Here is a 19,899-nt window from a genome sequence, read left to right as displayed (position 1 = left end):
AAAACAGGCCTTTTCTGTGGTAGCCCCCGCTTGTGTAATGCTTTCCCCAGGGAGACTCACCAGGTGCCTTCGTTACATATTTTAGGCACCAGGCAAAAACATTCTTCTTCTCGTAGGCCTTTGGCTAATTAAACAACCTATTGCCTTTTAAAGTGGGATGCAGGTGGCGCTCTTAAACCACAGAATCTAGGGCTTGCCGATCAGAAGGTTGGCGGTTCGAATCCCCATGATGGGGTGAGCTCCCGTTGCTCGGTCCCTGCTCCTGCCAACCTAGCAGTTCGAAAGCACGTCAAAGTGCAGGTAGATAAATAGGTACCGCTCCAGCGGGAAGGTAAACGGCGTTTCTGTGCGCCGCTCTGGTTCTCCAGAAGTGGCTTAGTCATGCTGGCCACATGACCTGGAAGCTGTATGCCGGCTCCCTCGGCCAGTAAAGCGAGATGAGCGCCACAACCCCAGAGTCGTTTGCGACTGGACCTAACGGTCAGGGGTCCCTTTACCTTTACCTATGGCCTTTTAAACTGTTTGGGGGTGGTGGTATTGTTTTTGTTTGTTTCCATGTTATATATTTTTGGTTTTTATATTGTAAACCGCCCTGTGATCCTTGGATGAAGGGCATATAGAAATCTAATAAACGAATAAACATACTGCATCAGCTCTTTTGGTCCACCAAAAGAGTATTGTAGTATTGTCTACAGTGCTTTACAGCAGCTCTCCAGGGTTACAGACAGAGGTCTCTCCCAGCCTTACCTGGAGATACCAGGGATTGAACCTGTGTCTCTCTGCTTGCAAGGGATATGCTCTACCACTGAGCCATGGCCCTTCTCCAGCAGACTAATATGGCAGCTACCCTGCGAAAGAAGTAATAATCCATCCTTTTCTGAATCTTTTTATTAATATCTTCCATTTATGCCGAGAGACCCCTCTTAGTTTTTATTTTACTCTTAAACTTAAGTCTCAACATAATCTTGTATCAGTGACACTAGTCCAGCTTTAGTTACACCTGGTAACCATTGGATCCAGGTGGGAATGTGCTTCCACTTCCTATACTTCCATTTAAGCACATCTTCTGGCTGTGCATGTATCTCCCTTGCTGAGTAGGGTAATTGAGTGCAGTTCTTTCTAGATTTAAAGCACCACTAGTTAATAAGTTACAAAAGTTAAATTAGAGCTGAAATTAACGTTCGCTTACAACTGTTGCACATAACTTTTTCCATTAAGAATGATGTGGCTGTGTGTTTTCCTTCCACAGACAAAAGCAGTTGGTTTGCTTGATGCAGATGTGTATGGGCCTTCCATCCCAAAGATGATGAATTTGAAAGGAAGTCCAGAAGTGACGCCAAGTAAGTTTGAATGGATCTTACTCTTTCTCCCCTTCCCTCCCCAATGTTACAAGGAAATCTTGAGAGGCAGTGATTATTTTTGGTGGTGAGAGTAGGGAAAGATGCTCCTTCCTATCGTGCCAAATGACCATAGATAACTATGCCATGGTAACATTAATAGACTTACATTGCCTTTGACCACTGTTTGAAAACTGTAGTTCGAAATCCAGTTTTCAGGGTGTTGCCTTGTGCTGGTTAATGAGAACATACATAGCAGCACTGACAGAGATTCACAGACTTCTGGCATACTTCTGAGCACAATTGAAAGTGATGCTGCTTACTTCTTAAAGTCCTATATGACTTAGGACTTGGGGATGTTTTCCCATATCAACTTGCTCACGAGTTGAGATAATCTTTGGACCCTTGCCTTCAGGTGTCTCCATCATCCTAGGTAGGACGTGTCGCAACTAAATAGCTGCCATTCTCAGTGATAACATCTCTTCCTGAGAGGCTCAACAGGCATCCATGTTAACTTTTTGGTGCCAAACAAATGTGAGTCTTAATCCTTCCAGACTTCTTTTAATGCATTTATAGTGGTACCTTGGTTTTTGAACATCTCCAGTGATGAACATTTCAGTTTTTAAATGCTGCAAACCCAGAAGTAAATGCTTCGGTTTTCAAACACACCTCAGAAGTCGAACGTGCCACGCGACTTCCGCTGAGTGCAAGATCCTGAGGCCTAGCTGTAGGCTATTGAGTTTTCGGTTTTCGAACGTTTCAGAACTCAAACGGTCTTCTGGAACAGATTGCATTCAAAAACTGAGCTACCACTAAATTTGAAAGCATCCTGGTTTCTTTTTAAAAAAAACACCATATTTTAACTGTGTTTGTAAATTGTCCTGGAATTTAGCTTTGCTGAAGGTTGATACGTAAATCTTTAAAACAAATGAAAGTACAGTGGTACCTCAGGTTAAATACTTAATTTGTTCCAGAGGTACGTACTTGACCTGAAACTGTTCTTAACCTGAAGCACCACTTTAGCTAATGGGGGCCTCCTGCTGCCGCCGCACCGCCGGGGCATGATTTCTGTTCTCATCCTGAAGCAAAGTTCTTAACCCGAGGTACTATTTCTGGGTTAGCGGAGTCTGTAACCTGAAGCGTATGTAACCCGAGGTACCACTGTATGTAATAGGGATGCAGTTTCCTCAGTGTGGGCGACACAGCTAGGATGGAGTAAAGTTGTCTGCAGTAAAAAAGCGAAAATGATATAGTTCTGGTGTAGCTCCTTATCATGCATTCTAGGGTAGTGCTACAATATTGTGGCGATGCGGAAATGTGAACACTGCGCAGCTTCCAGTGCGAGCCCGGCCTGCCACTTGATTGCCTGATCATACAGAGGTCCAGTTCATGTTATCTTTTCGCAGGGTGGTGGTTGGAAAGATCACACTATCTGGGCCTCTGCATTGTTAGTCAGTGTCTTTAAAAGGGAACAACCTGCATACATGAGGGATGCAGGTGGCGCTGTGGGTTAAACCACAGAGCCTAGGACTTGCCGATCAGAAGGTCGGCCGTTCGAATCCCCGCAACGGGGTGAGCTCCCGTTGCTTGGTCCCTGCTCCTGCCAACCTAGCAGTTCGAAAGCACGTCAAAGTGCACGTAGATAAATAGGTACCGCTCCGGTGGGAAGGTAAACGGCGTTTCCGTGCACTGCTCTGGTTTGCCAGAAGTAGCTTCGTCATGCTGGCCACATTACCCGGAAGCTGTACGCCGGCTCCCTCGGCCAGTTAAGCGAGATGAGCGCCGCAACCCCAGAGTCGGTCATGACTGGACCTAATGGTCAGGGGTCCCTTTACCTTTACCTTACCTGCATACATGTATTCCCACCTCCTTCCTTAATTGGAACTCTGATTGTGCGGGGCTCTCAGTTATGGGAGGAGCCTATGGGCGTACAACTGATTCCATCCACTTCACAGGCATTGCCTCCCGAACTTGTGAGGGTGGGGACCTCAAAGGGCCCTTCCTTTCTGTGTGATGTCATGTGATTAGAGCACCCAAATAGTGCTTATTTGTGTGGAAATGAAGAGAGGCTTGTGCTGCTTTTCCAGTGTACAGTTGCAGTGCTGCCCCCTCCCCCCTTCCCCGGCAACCTGGAGTAATGAATTGTGGCATAGTTGTCAGAATAAAAATCCTATAACTGAAACAAATTATGTGTGCTGTACAAATATTCAGTAGCTTGGACAGTAGGGCATGCATGTGGCTAGAGTTAGGCACCGCTTTTGGAACCAGGTAATGCAATAGTTGAGCCTTGGAATGCAAACCAGATCTGTAAAGACTAATTGTGAAATGATCTGTGTCACATCCTACCTGGTTTCCTAACCATACATATTGATGTGGAAGATCCTGTGGTCAGGGCACCATAATAGAGACCATTACAAGTGTTTAATGGCTGAGAAAAATTATCTGTGCTCGTACTTAGTGTTACAATAATGTCTCAGACCATTAGTGACATATATTGTTTCATCTTCATGTGAAGATTTGTTATCCAAAGTCCTGGGAATGTCGTGGCATATGAATAGGAGTAGGAAGAACACCAAGTAATTGGTTTTTGGAGCTAATCCACACCTTCTGAATCTTCTTACCTGTTAACATTGGATGTGTGTGTTATGGCTGGTTTTATCTGTGTAGAACACAAAATCTTGGAAGATGTAGATTAGGGCCCTCAGTAGTTTAGTTTAGAGCTCCCTTCCCCCCCAAGGGAGCCCCCCCCTTAGTCCACAAATTTTCATTAATGAATTACCATATTTTTTGCCCTATAGGACGCACTTTTTCCCCTCCAAAAATGAAGGGGAAATCTGTGTGCGTCCTATGGGGCGAATACAGGCTTTCGCTGAAGCTTGGAGAGCGAGAGGGGTCGGTGCGCACCGACTCCTCTCGCTCTCCAGGCTTCATGAAGCTATCAGCAAGCCTGGGGAGGCCGCGGGAGTTCCCGCAGGGCTCCCTAGGCTGCGGATAGCAGCCTGCCGCCCGGCGCGCAGGGCGCGCTGAAACAGAGCGCCCCGCGTGCCGGGCAGACATCGGCCAGCCCCACAAGCTCGGGGGACAGCGGGGAGGCGCAGCGCCGCCATCCCGCTGTTCCCCGACCTGGTTTGGTTTCCCCACCTGGTTTTGGGGGGGGAATGAAGGAATTTCCCCCCCTTTATTTCCCCCCCCCCAAAAAAACTAGGTGCGTTCTATGGGACGGAGCGTCCTATGGGACAAAAAATACGGTATTACATGTTTTGTTGTGCCCTAAATGCCAGGCTTACTTAGCTGCCAGATGATTCCTTCCGAATCTTCAGAAAGAGGTAGTTTTTGGGTCCATACTATGTACTTTTGCTTGCAGGTGACACAGGGAGCGATGGTTGGGAGGGAGCCTACGTATTCCTTGAACGATACTGCTAAAATGTACCCAATATCGTGGTAGTATGAAACTAGCAGAAATAAGCAGTTGAGCCGGAAGGACCCTAGGGAGGAATAGACGGTCCAACTTTCATATTTTGCACCTAGCAATGAAAGAGAGATTCCCTCCGAGACTACCCCTGTTTGATTTCTAGTAGCAGCACCGTCCTAGTTCAACTATTCCAATTCCTTTTAAGAAAACTTTTCAAATAATCTTCAGGAGAGATTAAGTATTTAGTCTTGGAGTTGCAAGAAAAGTAGCTGGACTAAACAGCGGCAGTTTGTTTAATTTGCAGGCAGAAAGTAGTAAATACTGTCAATGGAGCTGTCCCCAGCTTGGACCAGTACGTACTGAATTGCTTTCTGAAGTGAAAAAGCCGTACTGTCTGATTTTAAAACACTCCTTTGGAAGCACCATAATTGTAATTCAGATATGGTTGGTGGCTGTATTTTATTTAGTGTAAAAACACATAATCTGCAATGCAAGTAACCTGTTGCGTAATAGGACAGAAGGAAGTTTGTGACACAGAAGCTGGAAATTGTGGCTTTACATGCCAAAGAAATAATAATTTGGGGTTCTGTGAGGCAGAAAATGGACAATCTGTACACACTCGTATCACATTCATGTCACCCCATGTGTTGATGGTTGTCTTTTCTTTGGATTTAGCCTGTGAGATCAAGAGATGCTAGGAAAGTTTGATTCTTCATATCGCCACCAAGGCATCAGGCCAAAAAGAGGGCTCTTTTCTTTTACTTTCACTGGAGGGAGCCTCATTATCTTACAAAGATGGATGATTGCCAGCAATATAGGACTGAGGTGCCGGATGATAAATAACTGATCTCGGTGGTAGGGAAATGATTTAGTTCTTAATTCAGTGTTCTGTTCTAAAGCACTTGCAGTGGCTATAGCAAGCTAAGTAGAAATTTAAGTGTTGCCCTTTTCAATTTCCGACATTTTCCTTAGGTAAGTTTTGGCATGCTTAACAGAGTAAACAATTTTAAAACAACCACTTCAAGGCCGATCCTGTTTAATTTTTTTAAAAAAATGTGTACTACAGTTTAGAAGTTCAGTTATGTTCCTCCCTAGGTTGCTAGGTTGTCTTTTGTGAGGTGGGAAGATTTCTGAGTGAAACATAAAGCATACCTAGAGAACTGCAGCCTTGTTGCACCTTAAAGGCTAACAATTTTATTATGGTGTAAGGTTTCATGGACTAGCGTCTACGTCATTTGATGCATGTAGTTCCTGAAAGCTGATGCCATAGTACATTTCTTAGCCTTCAAGACGTCACAAGATTCTTTACTGTTTTTGCTGCAACAAACAGAAATGTCTGTGCCTTTAACGTATTTGTTGTATAGATGAGTAAATTTTAGCAGCAATATGGGATATTAAAGGCACTCAGAGCTTTATAATAGACCTTGTTGCTGAGCATTCTGTACTGTACATGTTGTTCATAACAATGAAAAATAGGTAACAAGTGTTATTTTGTGTGTTCTTCTTAGTCTTTTAATAACTGGCCTTGGCAACACAGTTAGACTAAAGCACTAATATTTCCAAAAGCATGGGGAGGTGTGTATGATACATGCATTTTTGTGATGGCCTGGGATTCGGACTCGGAGGCTGAACCTGAGGAATCCCAGCCTGCACAGGAGTCCCCGCCTCCAGAACCAGCTGAGCCGGGGTTGGGGCTTGAGCCTGAAGGGTCCTCACAATGTGCTGGATCCTCAGGTGCTGGCACAAGCTGAGTCTGCTCTGGCTCCTGAGATGATGGAGGACCCATTGCCTGCAGGTGCTCCACTCTCAGCCCCGTCAGGAGAAGCTGAGGTTGCCTCTGGGTCCGGTAACCCTCCAGCCTCTCCTGAGCTACAGAGGCTCAGGGCAGAGAGGCGGAGGGAACTATGTTCCCGCAGGAGGAGTGCTCGCCTCAAGGCCAGGAGAGGTGAGTCACCTGTGGACCGGGGCCACCTTATGCCTCAGGGCAGATAAAAGCCAGCCAGCCCCAGTCCCAGGTTGTGGGAGCAACATTGTTGGTAGACTATTCCTGCCTGTACCCTGTTCTGCTCTTCTGCCAGAGTTCCTGACCTCACCTGACTCCCTGTCTTGGACCCAGCTTCAGCTTTGACAGACAGCCTCCATACCGCACCCTTGACCTCGGACTGGACTCGGACCTCGCCGCACAGTTAGCCCTCGGGACCAGCCCAATTTTACTGTGATGGAGGCAATGTGGAACACTTCCCTCTAGGTGTATTACTGGTGATGCACATCTTGAATTGGGCCTTATGTCATTGAGAAGAAGAAAAATCTTAATTAAATCAGAAATGTGAAAGAATAGTTAGAGCAACTGTTTTAATGCTTTTGCTATCATTAGATTATAAGGCAAGGGGGAGAAAAATAAGCAAGAAAGCCTCCCAGTTGGTTGATTATACTAACTTTTTTTTTGCTTTAGGCACAATTTAAGCAGAGATTGGATGGCCATCTGTCATGGATGCTTTAGCTGAGATTCCTGCATTGCAGGGAGTTGGACGAGATGATTGTAAGATTCTACTCCATACTCCTAATGTGGCAGTTTTGGTATTTCGTTGCTGCTGACTCAGGACAGGTCCCTAGAAAATAGGGACTGTTTCAAGTAAACGGGGATAGATAGTTGGACTATTTATTTGCTGCTATTAAATATGCACAAGGACACATAAATGGAAATCCTAATTGTTTGGGAAAGGGCTAGTGATGGACAGAGGACCTTCTTCCTTTCAGTAGAAATTTTATTTGATTAATCACATTGTTCACAGATGGCCTTCAGATCTCCTGAATTCACATCCTGTATAGTCTGTGCAGCTGCCAGGTAATAAGAGTTCAAAGTTTATGCTGCAATACTCCCCCTGAATAGCATTGTGGCAAGTGATACCATTTGTCGTGGTAGTCTTTTGTGCTCTTCCTGATGAGACATCGTGAAAAAGTGAGGAGGTGGATAATAATGATGATTTTGAGTGGTGAAAGATTTCAGCTCTACAAAAAGGTGGTGTTCATGATGCAACGGATTCCCAAGCTTCTGAGTAAGCTCATGCTGCAGTCTTATTTTTAAGTAGATGTGGAGGAGTAACTGCTCAATAACTATGCACTGAAATATAATTTTGGAGAAGGGAAATTAATAGTTGTAATCATGAACTATTGTCAACGGCACCAGCCACTTTAAAATGCACCTTTTAAGTCCTACACTTGTTGCAACATTTTACGTCTGTGGTTTGTTTTAAATTCTAAGGCTGCAATCCATGCTGGTACCTCAACTAGAACCAGGGCTTTTTCGGTTGTGGCTCCGATCTGGTGGAATGCTCTGTCACAAGAGACTAGGGCCCTGCGGGATTTGACATCTTTCCGCAGGGCCTGCAAGACAGAGCTGTTCCACCAGGCCTTTGGTCAGGGCACAGTCTGACTCCGTCCTTTGGCAATCTTCACAGAAGTCTAGCCCAATGGTTGCCATCAATTTGATTTGAATTAATTTTATAATGGATGATTTTAGAATGTTGTACTATTTTATTGTTGTTAGCCGCCCTGAACCCGGCTTCGGCTGGGGAGGGCAGGATATAAATAAAATTTATTTATTTATTTATTTATTTATTTATTTATTTATTTATTTATTTATTATTACCGCATCACTGGAATGCCAAATCTCTTTTAGTTGTGTTTGGTGTTGCAGTTCCCACTGCTGAAACGGCAAGCCTTTTTTTTTTATAAATCTGAAAAGTGGCTTGTCTCTGCGGTGGTGGGAACCTCTATGGAAGTAACTTGAAATAAAGTGCTAGCTGTATGTCACAGTTTCCGCCTTCTGTACATATCCTGTCTGTTTGGTTTCCAGATTCCATCCCCCTCCCCCAAGCATATGAAACCCAAGAAAACATGATATAGAATTGTCAAGCCACACAAACCATGATGATCTACTGAAACGAAGTACAAAGTTCAAATATAATGCTAAGTCAGGAATTATGTTTTTGCTTCTTCCGTGTGCTGGAAGAAGCAAAGCAGCCCCCATTGACACATTAATAGTAAACCATTCACTGCAGCTTACATGGTGGGTGAACTTTGCTTACGTACTCATAGGTTTTAAGTCAAAAATGCAAACAAGTATGTCTTTGCTTTTGCTAAAGACCCATTGATGTTGGTGTGTTTAATCAATCTATAACAGTGCAGCCATACTCTCCTATGGTTTTTGGCTTTCAGCATAACCAAGCATATAGAGAGAGCCGTTTTAAGAGCATCCATAGGGCTATTCTGAGTGGTGAAGCATGCATAAGGATTAACTGCAATATTAGGAGGCCATAGAGAGGATTGTCAAGAAAAATTGCAGTCTGTGTTCTTCCTGATCCGTTAATTAGAGAAATAAAATAGAAGGTTGCCCATTTGATGACTTTTGTTCCAGTTCTTCCTGATAAGCATTTTTGTGCAGTCTGGGCACCCTAGCATAGGCTGGTAACAATGAATTTTATTTTATTTTATTTTATTAACTGCTGAATATTGCAAAAAATAATGATATGCAAGTGCAAGGTTTCTTGAGGGAAAGTGTAGTGTCTGAATGAATGCAAGATGTTTTGCTTCTCAGTGACATGTCATATTCTGTTTTTCATCAAGTAAACTCTTGTTAAGAATCTTAAATGGTACCAAACTTCAGAAAGAAATCTATGGAGTAGAGTTGCAATATAATAATGTCAGAAACCACATTTCTGTTGACTTGCTGATGCAGCATTTTCTTGGGACTCTCCTTAAGTAAGCTTTAGCTACCTTTTTAGTTTGACTGGTAGCAGGTCCTCTCTCTGGATAGAATATTCTGGCTTTAGAGTCTGGTTTATTGGACTCGTCTTCACCCATGTTAAGAAGGTTCTTAGCATATCTCTAGGTATCAAGCCTAATGTAGAATTGATATAGCTTATTTTCCCTGAGGGCAGTTAGGGAGAAAGATGTAATATCTTGGAAAACAGTCCAATAACAACAACATATCACAGTTACAGAATCCAGAAATTACCTTGGTTATAGTGTATATGTGAGATCTTACTAGGTTAAAGCAACAAACTGAATCGTGCTAACCTTGGTTATATGTTAATGTCTTGACTGACCCTCTGCTTTGCAGTGAAGTCATAAAACCTTGAGAGGGTGCATATTGCTCTTATAAATGCCTCTAGTTTCTAAACATTTTCACAGTCATAACGAACAGAACTTACAATCATAATTTCTAAAAATGTATTTTTAAAACACATTTTCCATTCTAGAAAACTTAATGAGGCCTCTTGTGAACTATGGAATTGCATGGTAAGCAATCTGTAGGTTCAAATCCATTTTACATATTTTCTTTCTCTATTTTGCTCCTTGTAACATGTCTGAAAGTTGAAAAAAAAATATTTGCATTTCTCTTGTAGTATGTCCATAGGTTTCTTGGTAGAAGAGACTGCACCAATTGTCTGGAGAGGCCCCATGGTAATGTCAGCCATTGAGAAGTTGTTGAGACAGGTAAGGAGTTATATAAACATGTTGCTTTTTGAAGAAATTGATCCCCGCCCCCCACCTTTCATTGATAAACCAAGGAAAGATGATAAAGTTATTCAAGCCAGTGCTGATCACTGTATATGAAAGCATTTTAAAAGAAGGTGGAAATACTGAGAACCATATAGAAGGATCCTTCTCTCCTCCCCTCTCACACTGTTCTGAGGATTCTCCCAACCCATCAGAGCTGATTTGGGAGAGGCACAGGGGGGGGACAAGGGGAGAGAGCCTCATTGCACGAGTGGGAATCGTTGTGCTCCCTTCTGCTAGGGCGCTGGGTTAGCTGAATCCATCCCATTGCTCTCCATTAGTGGAGAAGGACCATAAATTGGTGTCCGAGCTTTGCACACAGAAGGTCCCATCATCTCCAGGTAGGGCTGGGGAAGACCCCTGCTTTAAACTCTGGAGGACAGTTGCCAATCAGTATAGACAACACAAGGTCAATGTACCACTGTCTGACTTGCTATTAGGTAGCCTTCTGCATTTAGCAACTTTCTAGTCAAATAAATAGTGGATCATTCTTTTTGATAAGCAGCTGAAATTTGCTTTCGCGGACAATATCTATATTAGATCTTTGAAGCCAAGGCTAGATGATATGGCAGACATAGGGCTTCTGCTGAAAGAAATCGCTCCTTGTCTCATTCCCCTTTGTTGTTAGTAACTTCTAATGGCATCAATGCATGGTGGGACATAATTGGACAATTCAAGCAAGCAGTAGCCTATGAAGTGGAACTGAGGCAGAACAAAAACACTCAACGTGTGATGGTACCCATTAAGCCATTATTAGATGTTATGGAGGTTATGAAGGGCTTCTGTTTCCCGTCTGCTGTAATAGCTAGTTCCAGCCTTAATTTCTGCCAACCACCTAAAAGTAAGATTTTACTCCAACCATTGCTGTTCTTAGTGCAGATAAGCATAACCACGTAGCACAACTGGATAAGGCGTCTGTTAGTACTGGGAGATTATTATGTGTTCGGAAACACTATTTCTTTATTTGGTATTTAACATATCACAATTGCCTGTGGTGGCGTCTCCCCCCCCCCCCCCACAAAAACATGCCTTATTCTTATTCGGTCACTACCCAAAACATAATATACCACATTTTCTGACATCAGTACCTGCTTTACTAACAAGCAAGGCTGAGGGAGACCAAGGATGATTTGTGGGGGTGGGGTTGCAGTAACTGCAATATTGCTTTAGTCAATGGAATTCCCAAATGAGAAGCAGATGGCAGTTTCTTTCTCGTGGGTGTTGATAATGGTGTATACTGAGTTGGTTGTTACCTAGCAACTAAAGATGCAGTTGTAATCTAGCAGATCCAGAAGTAAAAAAGAAATAGTAGTGCCTTGACACGGGGCCCGATAATGATTTTCCCTGACAATGGAATTTCACTTGTAGCTGCAAGAAGGCTTTAAGAAGGACTTTCCTCCAATCAAAGCATTTTCCTTTTGTGTATAAACTATCTGCTCCTTAATCCTGCATCAGGACAAATGGAGTTTCCTTTCAGGAAAACAAAATGCTTACAGATACCAGCAAAGACAAGTAGAATCTGTTGAAGAGGAAGGTTTTATAACTATGCAACTGTATACATATAATTGCAGTGTGTTTTCATGAGTGTGTGTTTAAATCTTACTCCTGCTTGTAGCAGTAGGTTATTACTCATAGTTTACCAGATTTAATTCTGTGACCAGGACATTTACATTGTAGAGATTCAGGCATCACATGCAGTAATTAAATAAAATATTTTATTGTTCCAAAGCTGGGTTTGATTGGATTTTCTATGACTCTTATATCCACATTTTGTTACTGGTCACTGCAAGTTAAACTACTGTTCAGAAGTTGTTTTTAAGTTTAGAGCTTTACAAAAAAAGGGGAGGGGATTAATTATTTTGTGCATTAATAGCCTGGTTGTAACTTTCCTTTTACAGCAGAATTGAAAGTAATAGTTCGTTCTGCTCCTCCTTTTCTGGCTATATATAAGTCACATAAATTGCCTTCTTAATCTTGGTTTATGATAGAATACATTGAGTTTAAGGGGCTCCCAGACATTGAGGCAGGGCTATAAAATATTAAATAAAGATCTCAAGAAAATTAAGTCAGTCAGATCTAATATTCCTAATGCATTTTATTGCAGCCAGTAGAAGAGGTCCATGGACTTGCATATAAAACTAGGCAATATTGTGAAATGGCCTTTATCATCAGTTTTAGAATATGAAGTTTCTTCTATAAGGGTACGACACAGAAAACTATGAGGTATATCAAGTTTCTATTCATGGTATTTTTTTCCTTATAGAAGTTTAGCAGAATTAGGTTCTGCAGATACTCCCAAGGCAGGTGCAAATACAACTGTCTGATAACATTAAAACTATTCTGTTTATATTCTTTATGGATTCTAAGAGAGCATGGAACTTTTAGCTACTCAGGAAAAGAGACTGCTGCACTGAGACTTCATTATGCTTCTGGAAGAGGTATTCTGGGACATGACAGTTGAATGACGATTCCCAATTCTATAGTCAAGCCCACTGAAATAGATGATATCCTTTCCATTAGTGGTTGGTGCAGACATAATGATGTGTATCCCCTAGCACTGCTGCAAATATCCGTAAGGTAGTGTAGCATTACCTGGGGGAAGATGTGAGCTCTCACGTACTTCCTCTCCTCTTTGGAAACATTCCCCTTTCAGCCTTAATCATAGTTAACATCTGTGCTCTTAAAACAGTCAATTCTAGCCAGGGCTCGCTCTATTCAAGACTCACTTTTCAAAAACTGCTTAAGCCTCTATATTCTTGTATATGCTGTCCCTTCATGCTCAAATACCATAATTATTATTATTTAAATAGGCTGTAGCGAGGCAATTATTGTAAATACAAATTACAATATACGTTATGGGAAATAACCAGCAATTCAGTAAATTTTAATGGTCGCTAGAAAGCCATCACATTTTTAAGAGATCAGTTGGAAATGTCAACAACCTCTTACATTGTTAGCCTTGAGATTTTCCAGCAGAGTGACTTCAGAGTGAATGCATTTCATCCTCAGATCCATCATTTGGTGTAAAGAATAACGTTTTTGATAACAATAGTTAATAACTGCAGTTAATGGCGCCACTGAAGAACCTGGTTATTTTGTTTGAGTGTGCAGGCACCTGTTTTTGTTGGGTTTATGCTTCGAAACAGATAAGTATTATTTAACAGTTGTGTGAGTAGAAGATGGCTCACACATCAGACATTTATCTTTTTCTCTTCCCCCTCCACAGCTACTGCACTCTTTGAAAAACCTCTTTAGAGAATGGGGCGGGGGTAGAGAGACTTCCGGTCAGTTTGGGCTAAAGAAAGCCGCAGTAAAGGGTGAGGATGTGGGAATGTTAAGGATAGTAGGAAGGGATATATTGAATAAGTATTGTCCTTCCTTCACTCACGCTAGTATGTGATGTAGCAGAGCAGATTCCCCTCAATATAGCTGGAAGCTAGTTTGCAGATTCGTTTGAATCTCTTAGTTAAGATTATTTCCTGGTGTCCCCTTTGATCCCTCTTAAAAGAATAAAGACACGAGAATCTTTCTGAGTAAAGCAACAAAAAGTTTACTCACATTTCAGTTCACGATTTGATCCCTGAAAGGCAGGCTTTACTTAATAGTTATATAAGAAACTGAGTTCATCTCTTATATTGAGACTGAGAACTCATGTGCTGCTGGCTGACAGCAAAATCACACCAATAGAACAAAATGGCTGCAGGAGAGCAGCATGGCAGCAAGCAAGAGAACAAGTGAAGCAAGAGATCAAGACAAACTAGATAAAACTGCAAGAATCAAGACTGAGAAAATGGCTGCATGGCTCGGCTCTTTTATGGAGTCAGCCAGAGCCATGCCCATCTCCCAGATCACATGCAGGGGGAGGATGCTCCAGACCAGTGGAACAGGAAGTTACACTGACTGGATGTTCCCCTGCCTATGCCCACTCTAGGGAAACAAGGAATGTTGTATTTGACTGTACAGTGGTAGTTTGAGTTACAAACACCTTAGGTTACAAACACTTCGGGTTACAGACTCCTCTAACCCGGAAAGTAGTACCTCGGGTTAAGAACTTTACCTCAGGATGAGAACAGAAATCGCATGCCGGTGGCGTGGCGGCAGCAGGAGGCCCCATTAGCTAAAGTGGTACCTCAGGTTAAGAACGGTTTCAGGTTAAGAACGGACCTCCAGAATGAATTAAGTTTGTAACCAGAGGTACCACTGTACCAATGGATTGCATCCCTCAGAGGATACAGTACAACTCCATAGCTGTCAACTTACAGATTTGAAAATAAGGGACCAGCAGCCTTGAAAATAAGGGACCAGCAGCCAAAATAAGGGACCTGCAGCCTCACCTGTTCCAGGCACTCCAGTCTTCCTGTCCTCCTGCAGTCTGGTCAAACTCATGCTGGTAGCTTCGAGAACACTGCCCAACCAACTTTGTAACGAGGTTTAACTGAATAGAATCTGAATCACATGCACCACAAGGCCTATGCAGCCTCATCTTAAGATGGCTCCCCGGCCTGGCTTTGCACTGCAAAGTTTGCAGCAGCACGTGCAACAAAATGGCGTCCAGCATTCAAAAACCCCCTCAGCTTGCATTAACTAGCCACACACAAGGCATGCAAGCTCCACCCCCTAGTCGTTCTTAGACTTCTTATTGGGTGAGCAACACAACCAAGCAACACAGTTGGAGCCTCCCTCCTCCCTGGCCGGCAGGGAGGGAGGGAGAGGAGCTGCTTCCTTTGAAATTTAAGGGACATCATTTAAGGGACATTTAAGGGACATCTATCAATAAGGGACAGCAGCAGGACATGGCACTGGAATAAGGGACTGTCCCTTCAAATAAGGGACACTTGACTGCTATGTACAACTCATATGCTTCAAGAATGTCCTCCAACCTTCTGGAGTGGCTGTCTGGAGAGTGCAGGGCCTGAAAGGGATAACTGAATTTTGTTGGAGGCACAGCCTTCCACTCATGCAGCCATTGGATACCAAACCTTGACTGTAGGAGGGAGGATTGGTCTCTAATCTGTTCGAAATGGCAGGTAAACCTCCCCCATTTCCCTTGTACAAAGATGATAGACACTGCTGTGATGTTAGCATTTGCTACGCTAATACTATTACACAAATGTCTTTCATGCAGTGTAGGTTTTTAATGGAACCTTCACTTGATATAAATGGAAACAAGTGCCAGAGTGTGAGCTCCACTTTTGATTACATAGACATTTGATAATAGGAAAAGTTCACAGAGTTGGAGTGAGGTGACCAATTTTTGTTTTTATTTTATGCAATGTGTAGTTTGCTCTTGCGGTCTTTCAAGCAAAAGCATGAACTCTCCTATATGTACTTAACAAGTAAGGATTATTGCAAAAAGCGATAACTTTTTTTTTGTCCTGCTTATACATTTCCATATGAAAAAGAATAATGAGGGAAACTGTTACTTGTCAAATGATACATTTCCAAAAAAACACTTAAGGCTGCTTCAAAGTTCAGAAGTAATGGCCAAATAAATGATTGGCCATTGGTCCTGGGCTCATATGTGCCTTTTCCCTATTGAGATTTCTTCCTGAATGCCCTTGTCTGCTGTTAGGATCAAAACTGACAAATTGTGGTTTGTGCTCAAAATCAGAATTGGGGAGCTATGTGAAGGGGTTTCCAGTTTTGGATTGAAAGATAAGCATAGTTGCCCACTCATATACAATGGCAAACTGTCAATTTCTAGAATAGCAAAGAAGTTGGACTGCATGAAGGGAGATGAGAACATTCAAATCTGAAGTTCACCAAGCCATGGTATACAGTGGTACCCCAGGTTAAGAACTTAATTCGTTCCAGAGGTCCGTTCTTAACCTGAAACTGTTCTTAACCTGAAGCACCACTTTAGCTAATGGGGCCTCCCGCTGCCGCAGCGCCGCCGGAGCATAATTTCTGTTCCCATACTGAAGCAAAGTTCTTAACCCGAGGTATTATTTCTGGATTAACGGAGTCTGTAACCTGAAGCATCTGTAACCTGAGGTACCACTGTATTAGCTTACATAGGAGCCAATATACAGAAATGGCTCAAGGAAATTATCATCATGCAGCGCTTCACATAGTGCAGCTTGGCTCATATACATAATAACCAATATTTTGAGGACTAATAATTGCTCATCCAGATCCTTCTTTCAAAACTCACCTTTTCTGTAAAGACTGGCTTAATTGCTTGATTCTGATTCCCAGCTATAACCAAGCCCAAGCACTTTTATATTTATGCTTGTATATCACTTGCTATCCTTGTCTCACCCTGATCTAAATATGGTTTATTACTGATTCAAGCCAAAGTTCTCCCCCATTCAGATATAACGATGAACTCTGGTTAGTTTGAAACAGAGAGGTAAATGCTTATGATCTTCTTGTGGCTACATCAGAGAAGAAGAAGAGTGTATGAGCCCCAGGCATGCTTACGTAGTGCTAAATCATGGTTTAGTGTTCATCCGAAATGGGTTAAATTAATGGGAATAGGCTGTTCACAAAATGTGGCATTAGTACAAGTGCACAATTCGCAGCTTTTCTTTGTTATTCTTCAAATGATACACATTACAGAATGTGTTCTTAAACAGCATTCCTGTGCATCTACACCTTCACAATTTGCTTGTGTTGCATCATGAGGAATGTGGTGTTTACGCTACTTACTTAGAATATACATTATGTGAATATCTATAGTTTTTAGTTTTAATTTGTTGGTTATACCTGGTGATTGATTAGAACAATTTGCCACAGAAGCTTTCGCGATGTTCCTGAATGAGGGAAGATACACAGACACCACATGGCAGTTAATTACACCGCTTTAACAATAAATGTCAAGGAAATGCTTTTTTTAGAAGAAAAAAAAAGATGAATGCTGCGCTTAAGCAAAGTGCAATTACATTTCCAACATCTGAAATGTTTCACAACACTGTACGTACTCAAGCAGTGAACATTTTAGCATTTTCCACACATGCACAAAGGCTGACAGATGGTGGGTGTTACAGGTATAATTTTGTAACCAACGCTCACTTGTTTGTTTGCAAGAGGGAATTCCTGTTACCATAATGTTTTGTTAATCTGAGCTAATTTATTCCTACACAAAGAAGTATTTGCATATAGACACACTTCTTAGAACTGATCTTAGAAGAGGGATTAAGGTCATGATTTGGTAGAATGTTGCTTACAAATGAGACTTGCATGCAAACTTCCATTTTCTGCCTGAAACAGTCTGCAGTCTAAAACAGTTTATTTGCACACATTTTACCTAGCCAGAAACTACTATCAGTCTGATTGAGATGGCTTACCATGAATGGAAGAAAAGGGCTGATAATGTAGAATGCCATCTCTTTTTAATAAGACACAAAGATGTCATCCACAACCATGATATGTGAATACACATGCATCTTAGTAGTAGGGTATACCACATAGTACAGCAGTTCAACTGTCGACACTGCAAGTATTGGCCTGAACAGTCTTCAGTAGCTAAGAAGCTAGCACCCTGTTATTCCTGTGACTAGATGCAAGACAGCTGGAAGCCGCTGCAACTATTCTAATTTAATTTACAGCCTTTTGCTTGCTACACATAGATGATAGGTATCCTAATTTCCAGATATTCATGACATTTGCATGGACATGGCCACATTGCTCTGTGGTGTGATAGGTCACACCCTGTGATTTGAGATCCTAAGGTTTTAGATCATTTGTTTAAACTGGCATTTTTATATTACACAGAAAAAGTTAAATGCATATAAAACAGGAAATTGTTATGAATCTAGAACAAAGTGGCATACTGGGATTAACTGGGACCTAACAGATTTTCAGAAAACTGAAAAAATACTGATATCCATTGGATTCTTTTTTTAAAAACGATTTGATTATAATAATAATAATTTGGGAATCTGATCTAAATAATACTCAACTTCATTTCTGACATTTTAATGGAAATTGTAGTCAAGGCCTACTTGAGTCCTGTGGTTCATAAAAAGTGGGGATGGGGGGAGTAAAAGATGGAGCTACACCTCCAGCTGTCCTGTGGTGTTGTGAGGAGGAGGAAATTGAGGGAAATAAGGTTATCAAGCGCTACAGGAACAGTTTCCAGCCTTTTTGGACCAATGGGCACTTTTGCAAACTGGAGAAACTGTCATGGGTGCCTTACATATAACTGCAGGCAAGCCCATACCACAGCCCTATCCTATTGGCTACAAAGTAATGTTAATTTCAAACCTAATATCGGGAAGGGGAACCTCTGACCCATAGGGAAGGTTTCTGTGGGCACGTGTATGCTCAGGGGCACTATGTTGGTGACCCTGGTACTAGAAGGAGACGTGTAGAGTAATGTTGACTCCATTCCTAGGTACTGTTGCTGTGCAATTGCAATCTTACTTATTTTGAAGGTTCACAGGAAGCCCCTTTAGAGTGTATGAAGTTCATATGTAGTCTAAAAATCAAACTGCTGTTCTGTTGATTGGCAGTCTTCCAATCAAATTGTGACCTTAATGTACAAAAAAGGGGGGTGGGACCAGGACCGGATTTAGGTTTGATGAGGCCTTCAGCTACTGAAGGCAATGGGGCCCTTTATATGTCCAGCTGTCCTTTGCTAACAACAAATTGTTGCTGTTTTTTGTGTTGAATATATGCTGTATGGTAATTTATGGACCTAATAGGTATCTAAAGCCATTTGCATATAACAAAATATGTATTTTATCAAAGTAATTGTCGAACTGAAATACAATTAAGAAGAAGTATATTAACAGTGAAATTTTTTTGAGGGAGGCAAGAGAGTGGGGCCCTAAGCTATAGCTTGTTTAGCTTATACGTAAATCCAGCACTGGGTGGGACATTGCTTTTCTTTCCTGCTTTTCTCCAGCACAGTATTCAATGGCTTTTTTCTGTGTTTTAAGAAAGTTAGAATAAAACTATCTAATGAAAAATACGCTCAAAAAGACATTGCTTAGTTACTAATACTATGTTTTCATGCCTAATGTCTTTTTCATCCATATCTAGTTATGCAAAATCTTGGAATACTTGAAGTTTCAGAACTGCTGTGCCTGCTTGCTAGAAAAGGAATTCAGTGTTTTTCCCTTGAGGTTCACAGGATAAATTTATATCTCATCTCTTGCAATCACTCCAGGCATTATTAATATGTTAGAATTAAATGCTCTTGATTTTTACCTGCTGGATCAGTACTCTACAGTACTTAAGCTCTCCAGATAAATCTCCACACCCCCATTTTCAAGTTGGGGGTGGGGAGATATGCCACACTGTTCTTAAAACATACCATTGGCACAAATAAATCTTCTCAAGAAGAAAAGATAATGGATTTAGGTAGAAAATTGATAGTTACTCTTGTTTCCCCCATGTAAAGGGCAATGGGTCATACTGTGATCACTGCAAAGGATGGAGTCCCCAGTGGTGTAGACAAGTTTACTTGACTATGGTATGTGGGTAGCAACTGTGCAGATTAGTAAATGCATGTAGTTTGGGGGCAAGGCTTCTTAGTTCAGTGTGTGGAGAAGAAGGCTATTGAATTCTAGCAGGTAGCAAGACAGAAGGAACACCTATGGCTAAATAAGGATTGCTTTCCTGGTTTATAATCAAAAGACA

The 19,899-nt window shown here is 41.9% G+C and overlaps 1 protein-coding gene across 5 annotated transcripts in view; it reads left to right on the top strand.

Moving 5' to 3' along the window:
• The window catches only part of NUBPL (NUBP iron-sulfur cluster assembly factor, mitochondrial), a 60,841-nt gene that overhangs the window by 19,655 nt on the left and 21,287 nt on the right, over positions 1 to 19,899 (top strand). For 2 of the 5 annotated variants that reach the window (XM_080979166.1, XM_080979167.1), the window contains exons 4-6: positions 1,250 to 1,340; positions 10,011 to 10,050; positions 10,158 to 10,248. The exons of 1 other annotated variant lie outside the window; for it this stretch is intronic. In XM_080979166.1, coding sequence (XP_080835292.1) covers positions 1,250 to 1,340; positions 10,011 to 10,050; positions 10,158 to 10,248 — 222 coding nt within the window. Of the gene's footprint in view, positions 1 to 1,249; positions 1,341 to 10,010; positions 10,051 to 10,157; positions 10,249 to 19,899 lie in introns of those variants that run through there. 2 more of the 5 variants (XM_080979170.1, XM_080979171.1) reach the window with 2 other exon arrangements.

The sequence above is a fragment of the Podarcis pityusensis genome, assembly GCF_964106645.2.
Source record: "Podarcis pityusensis genome assembly, chromosome: 1".
Taxonomy (NCBI): domain Eukaryota; kingdom Metazoa; phylum Chordata; class Lepidosauria; order Squamata; family Lacertidae; genus Podarcis; species Podarcis pityusensis.
The sequence above is the reverse complement of the archived record's forward strand: the minus strand, read 5'-3'. Positions and strand labels throughout refer to the sequence as shown.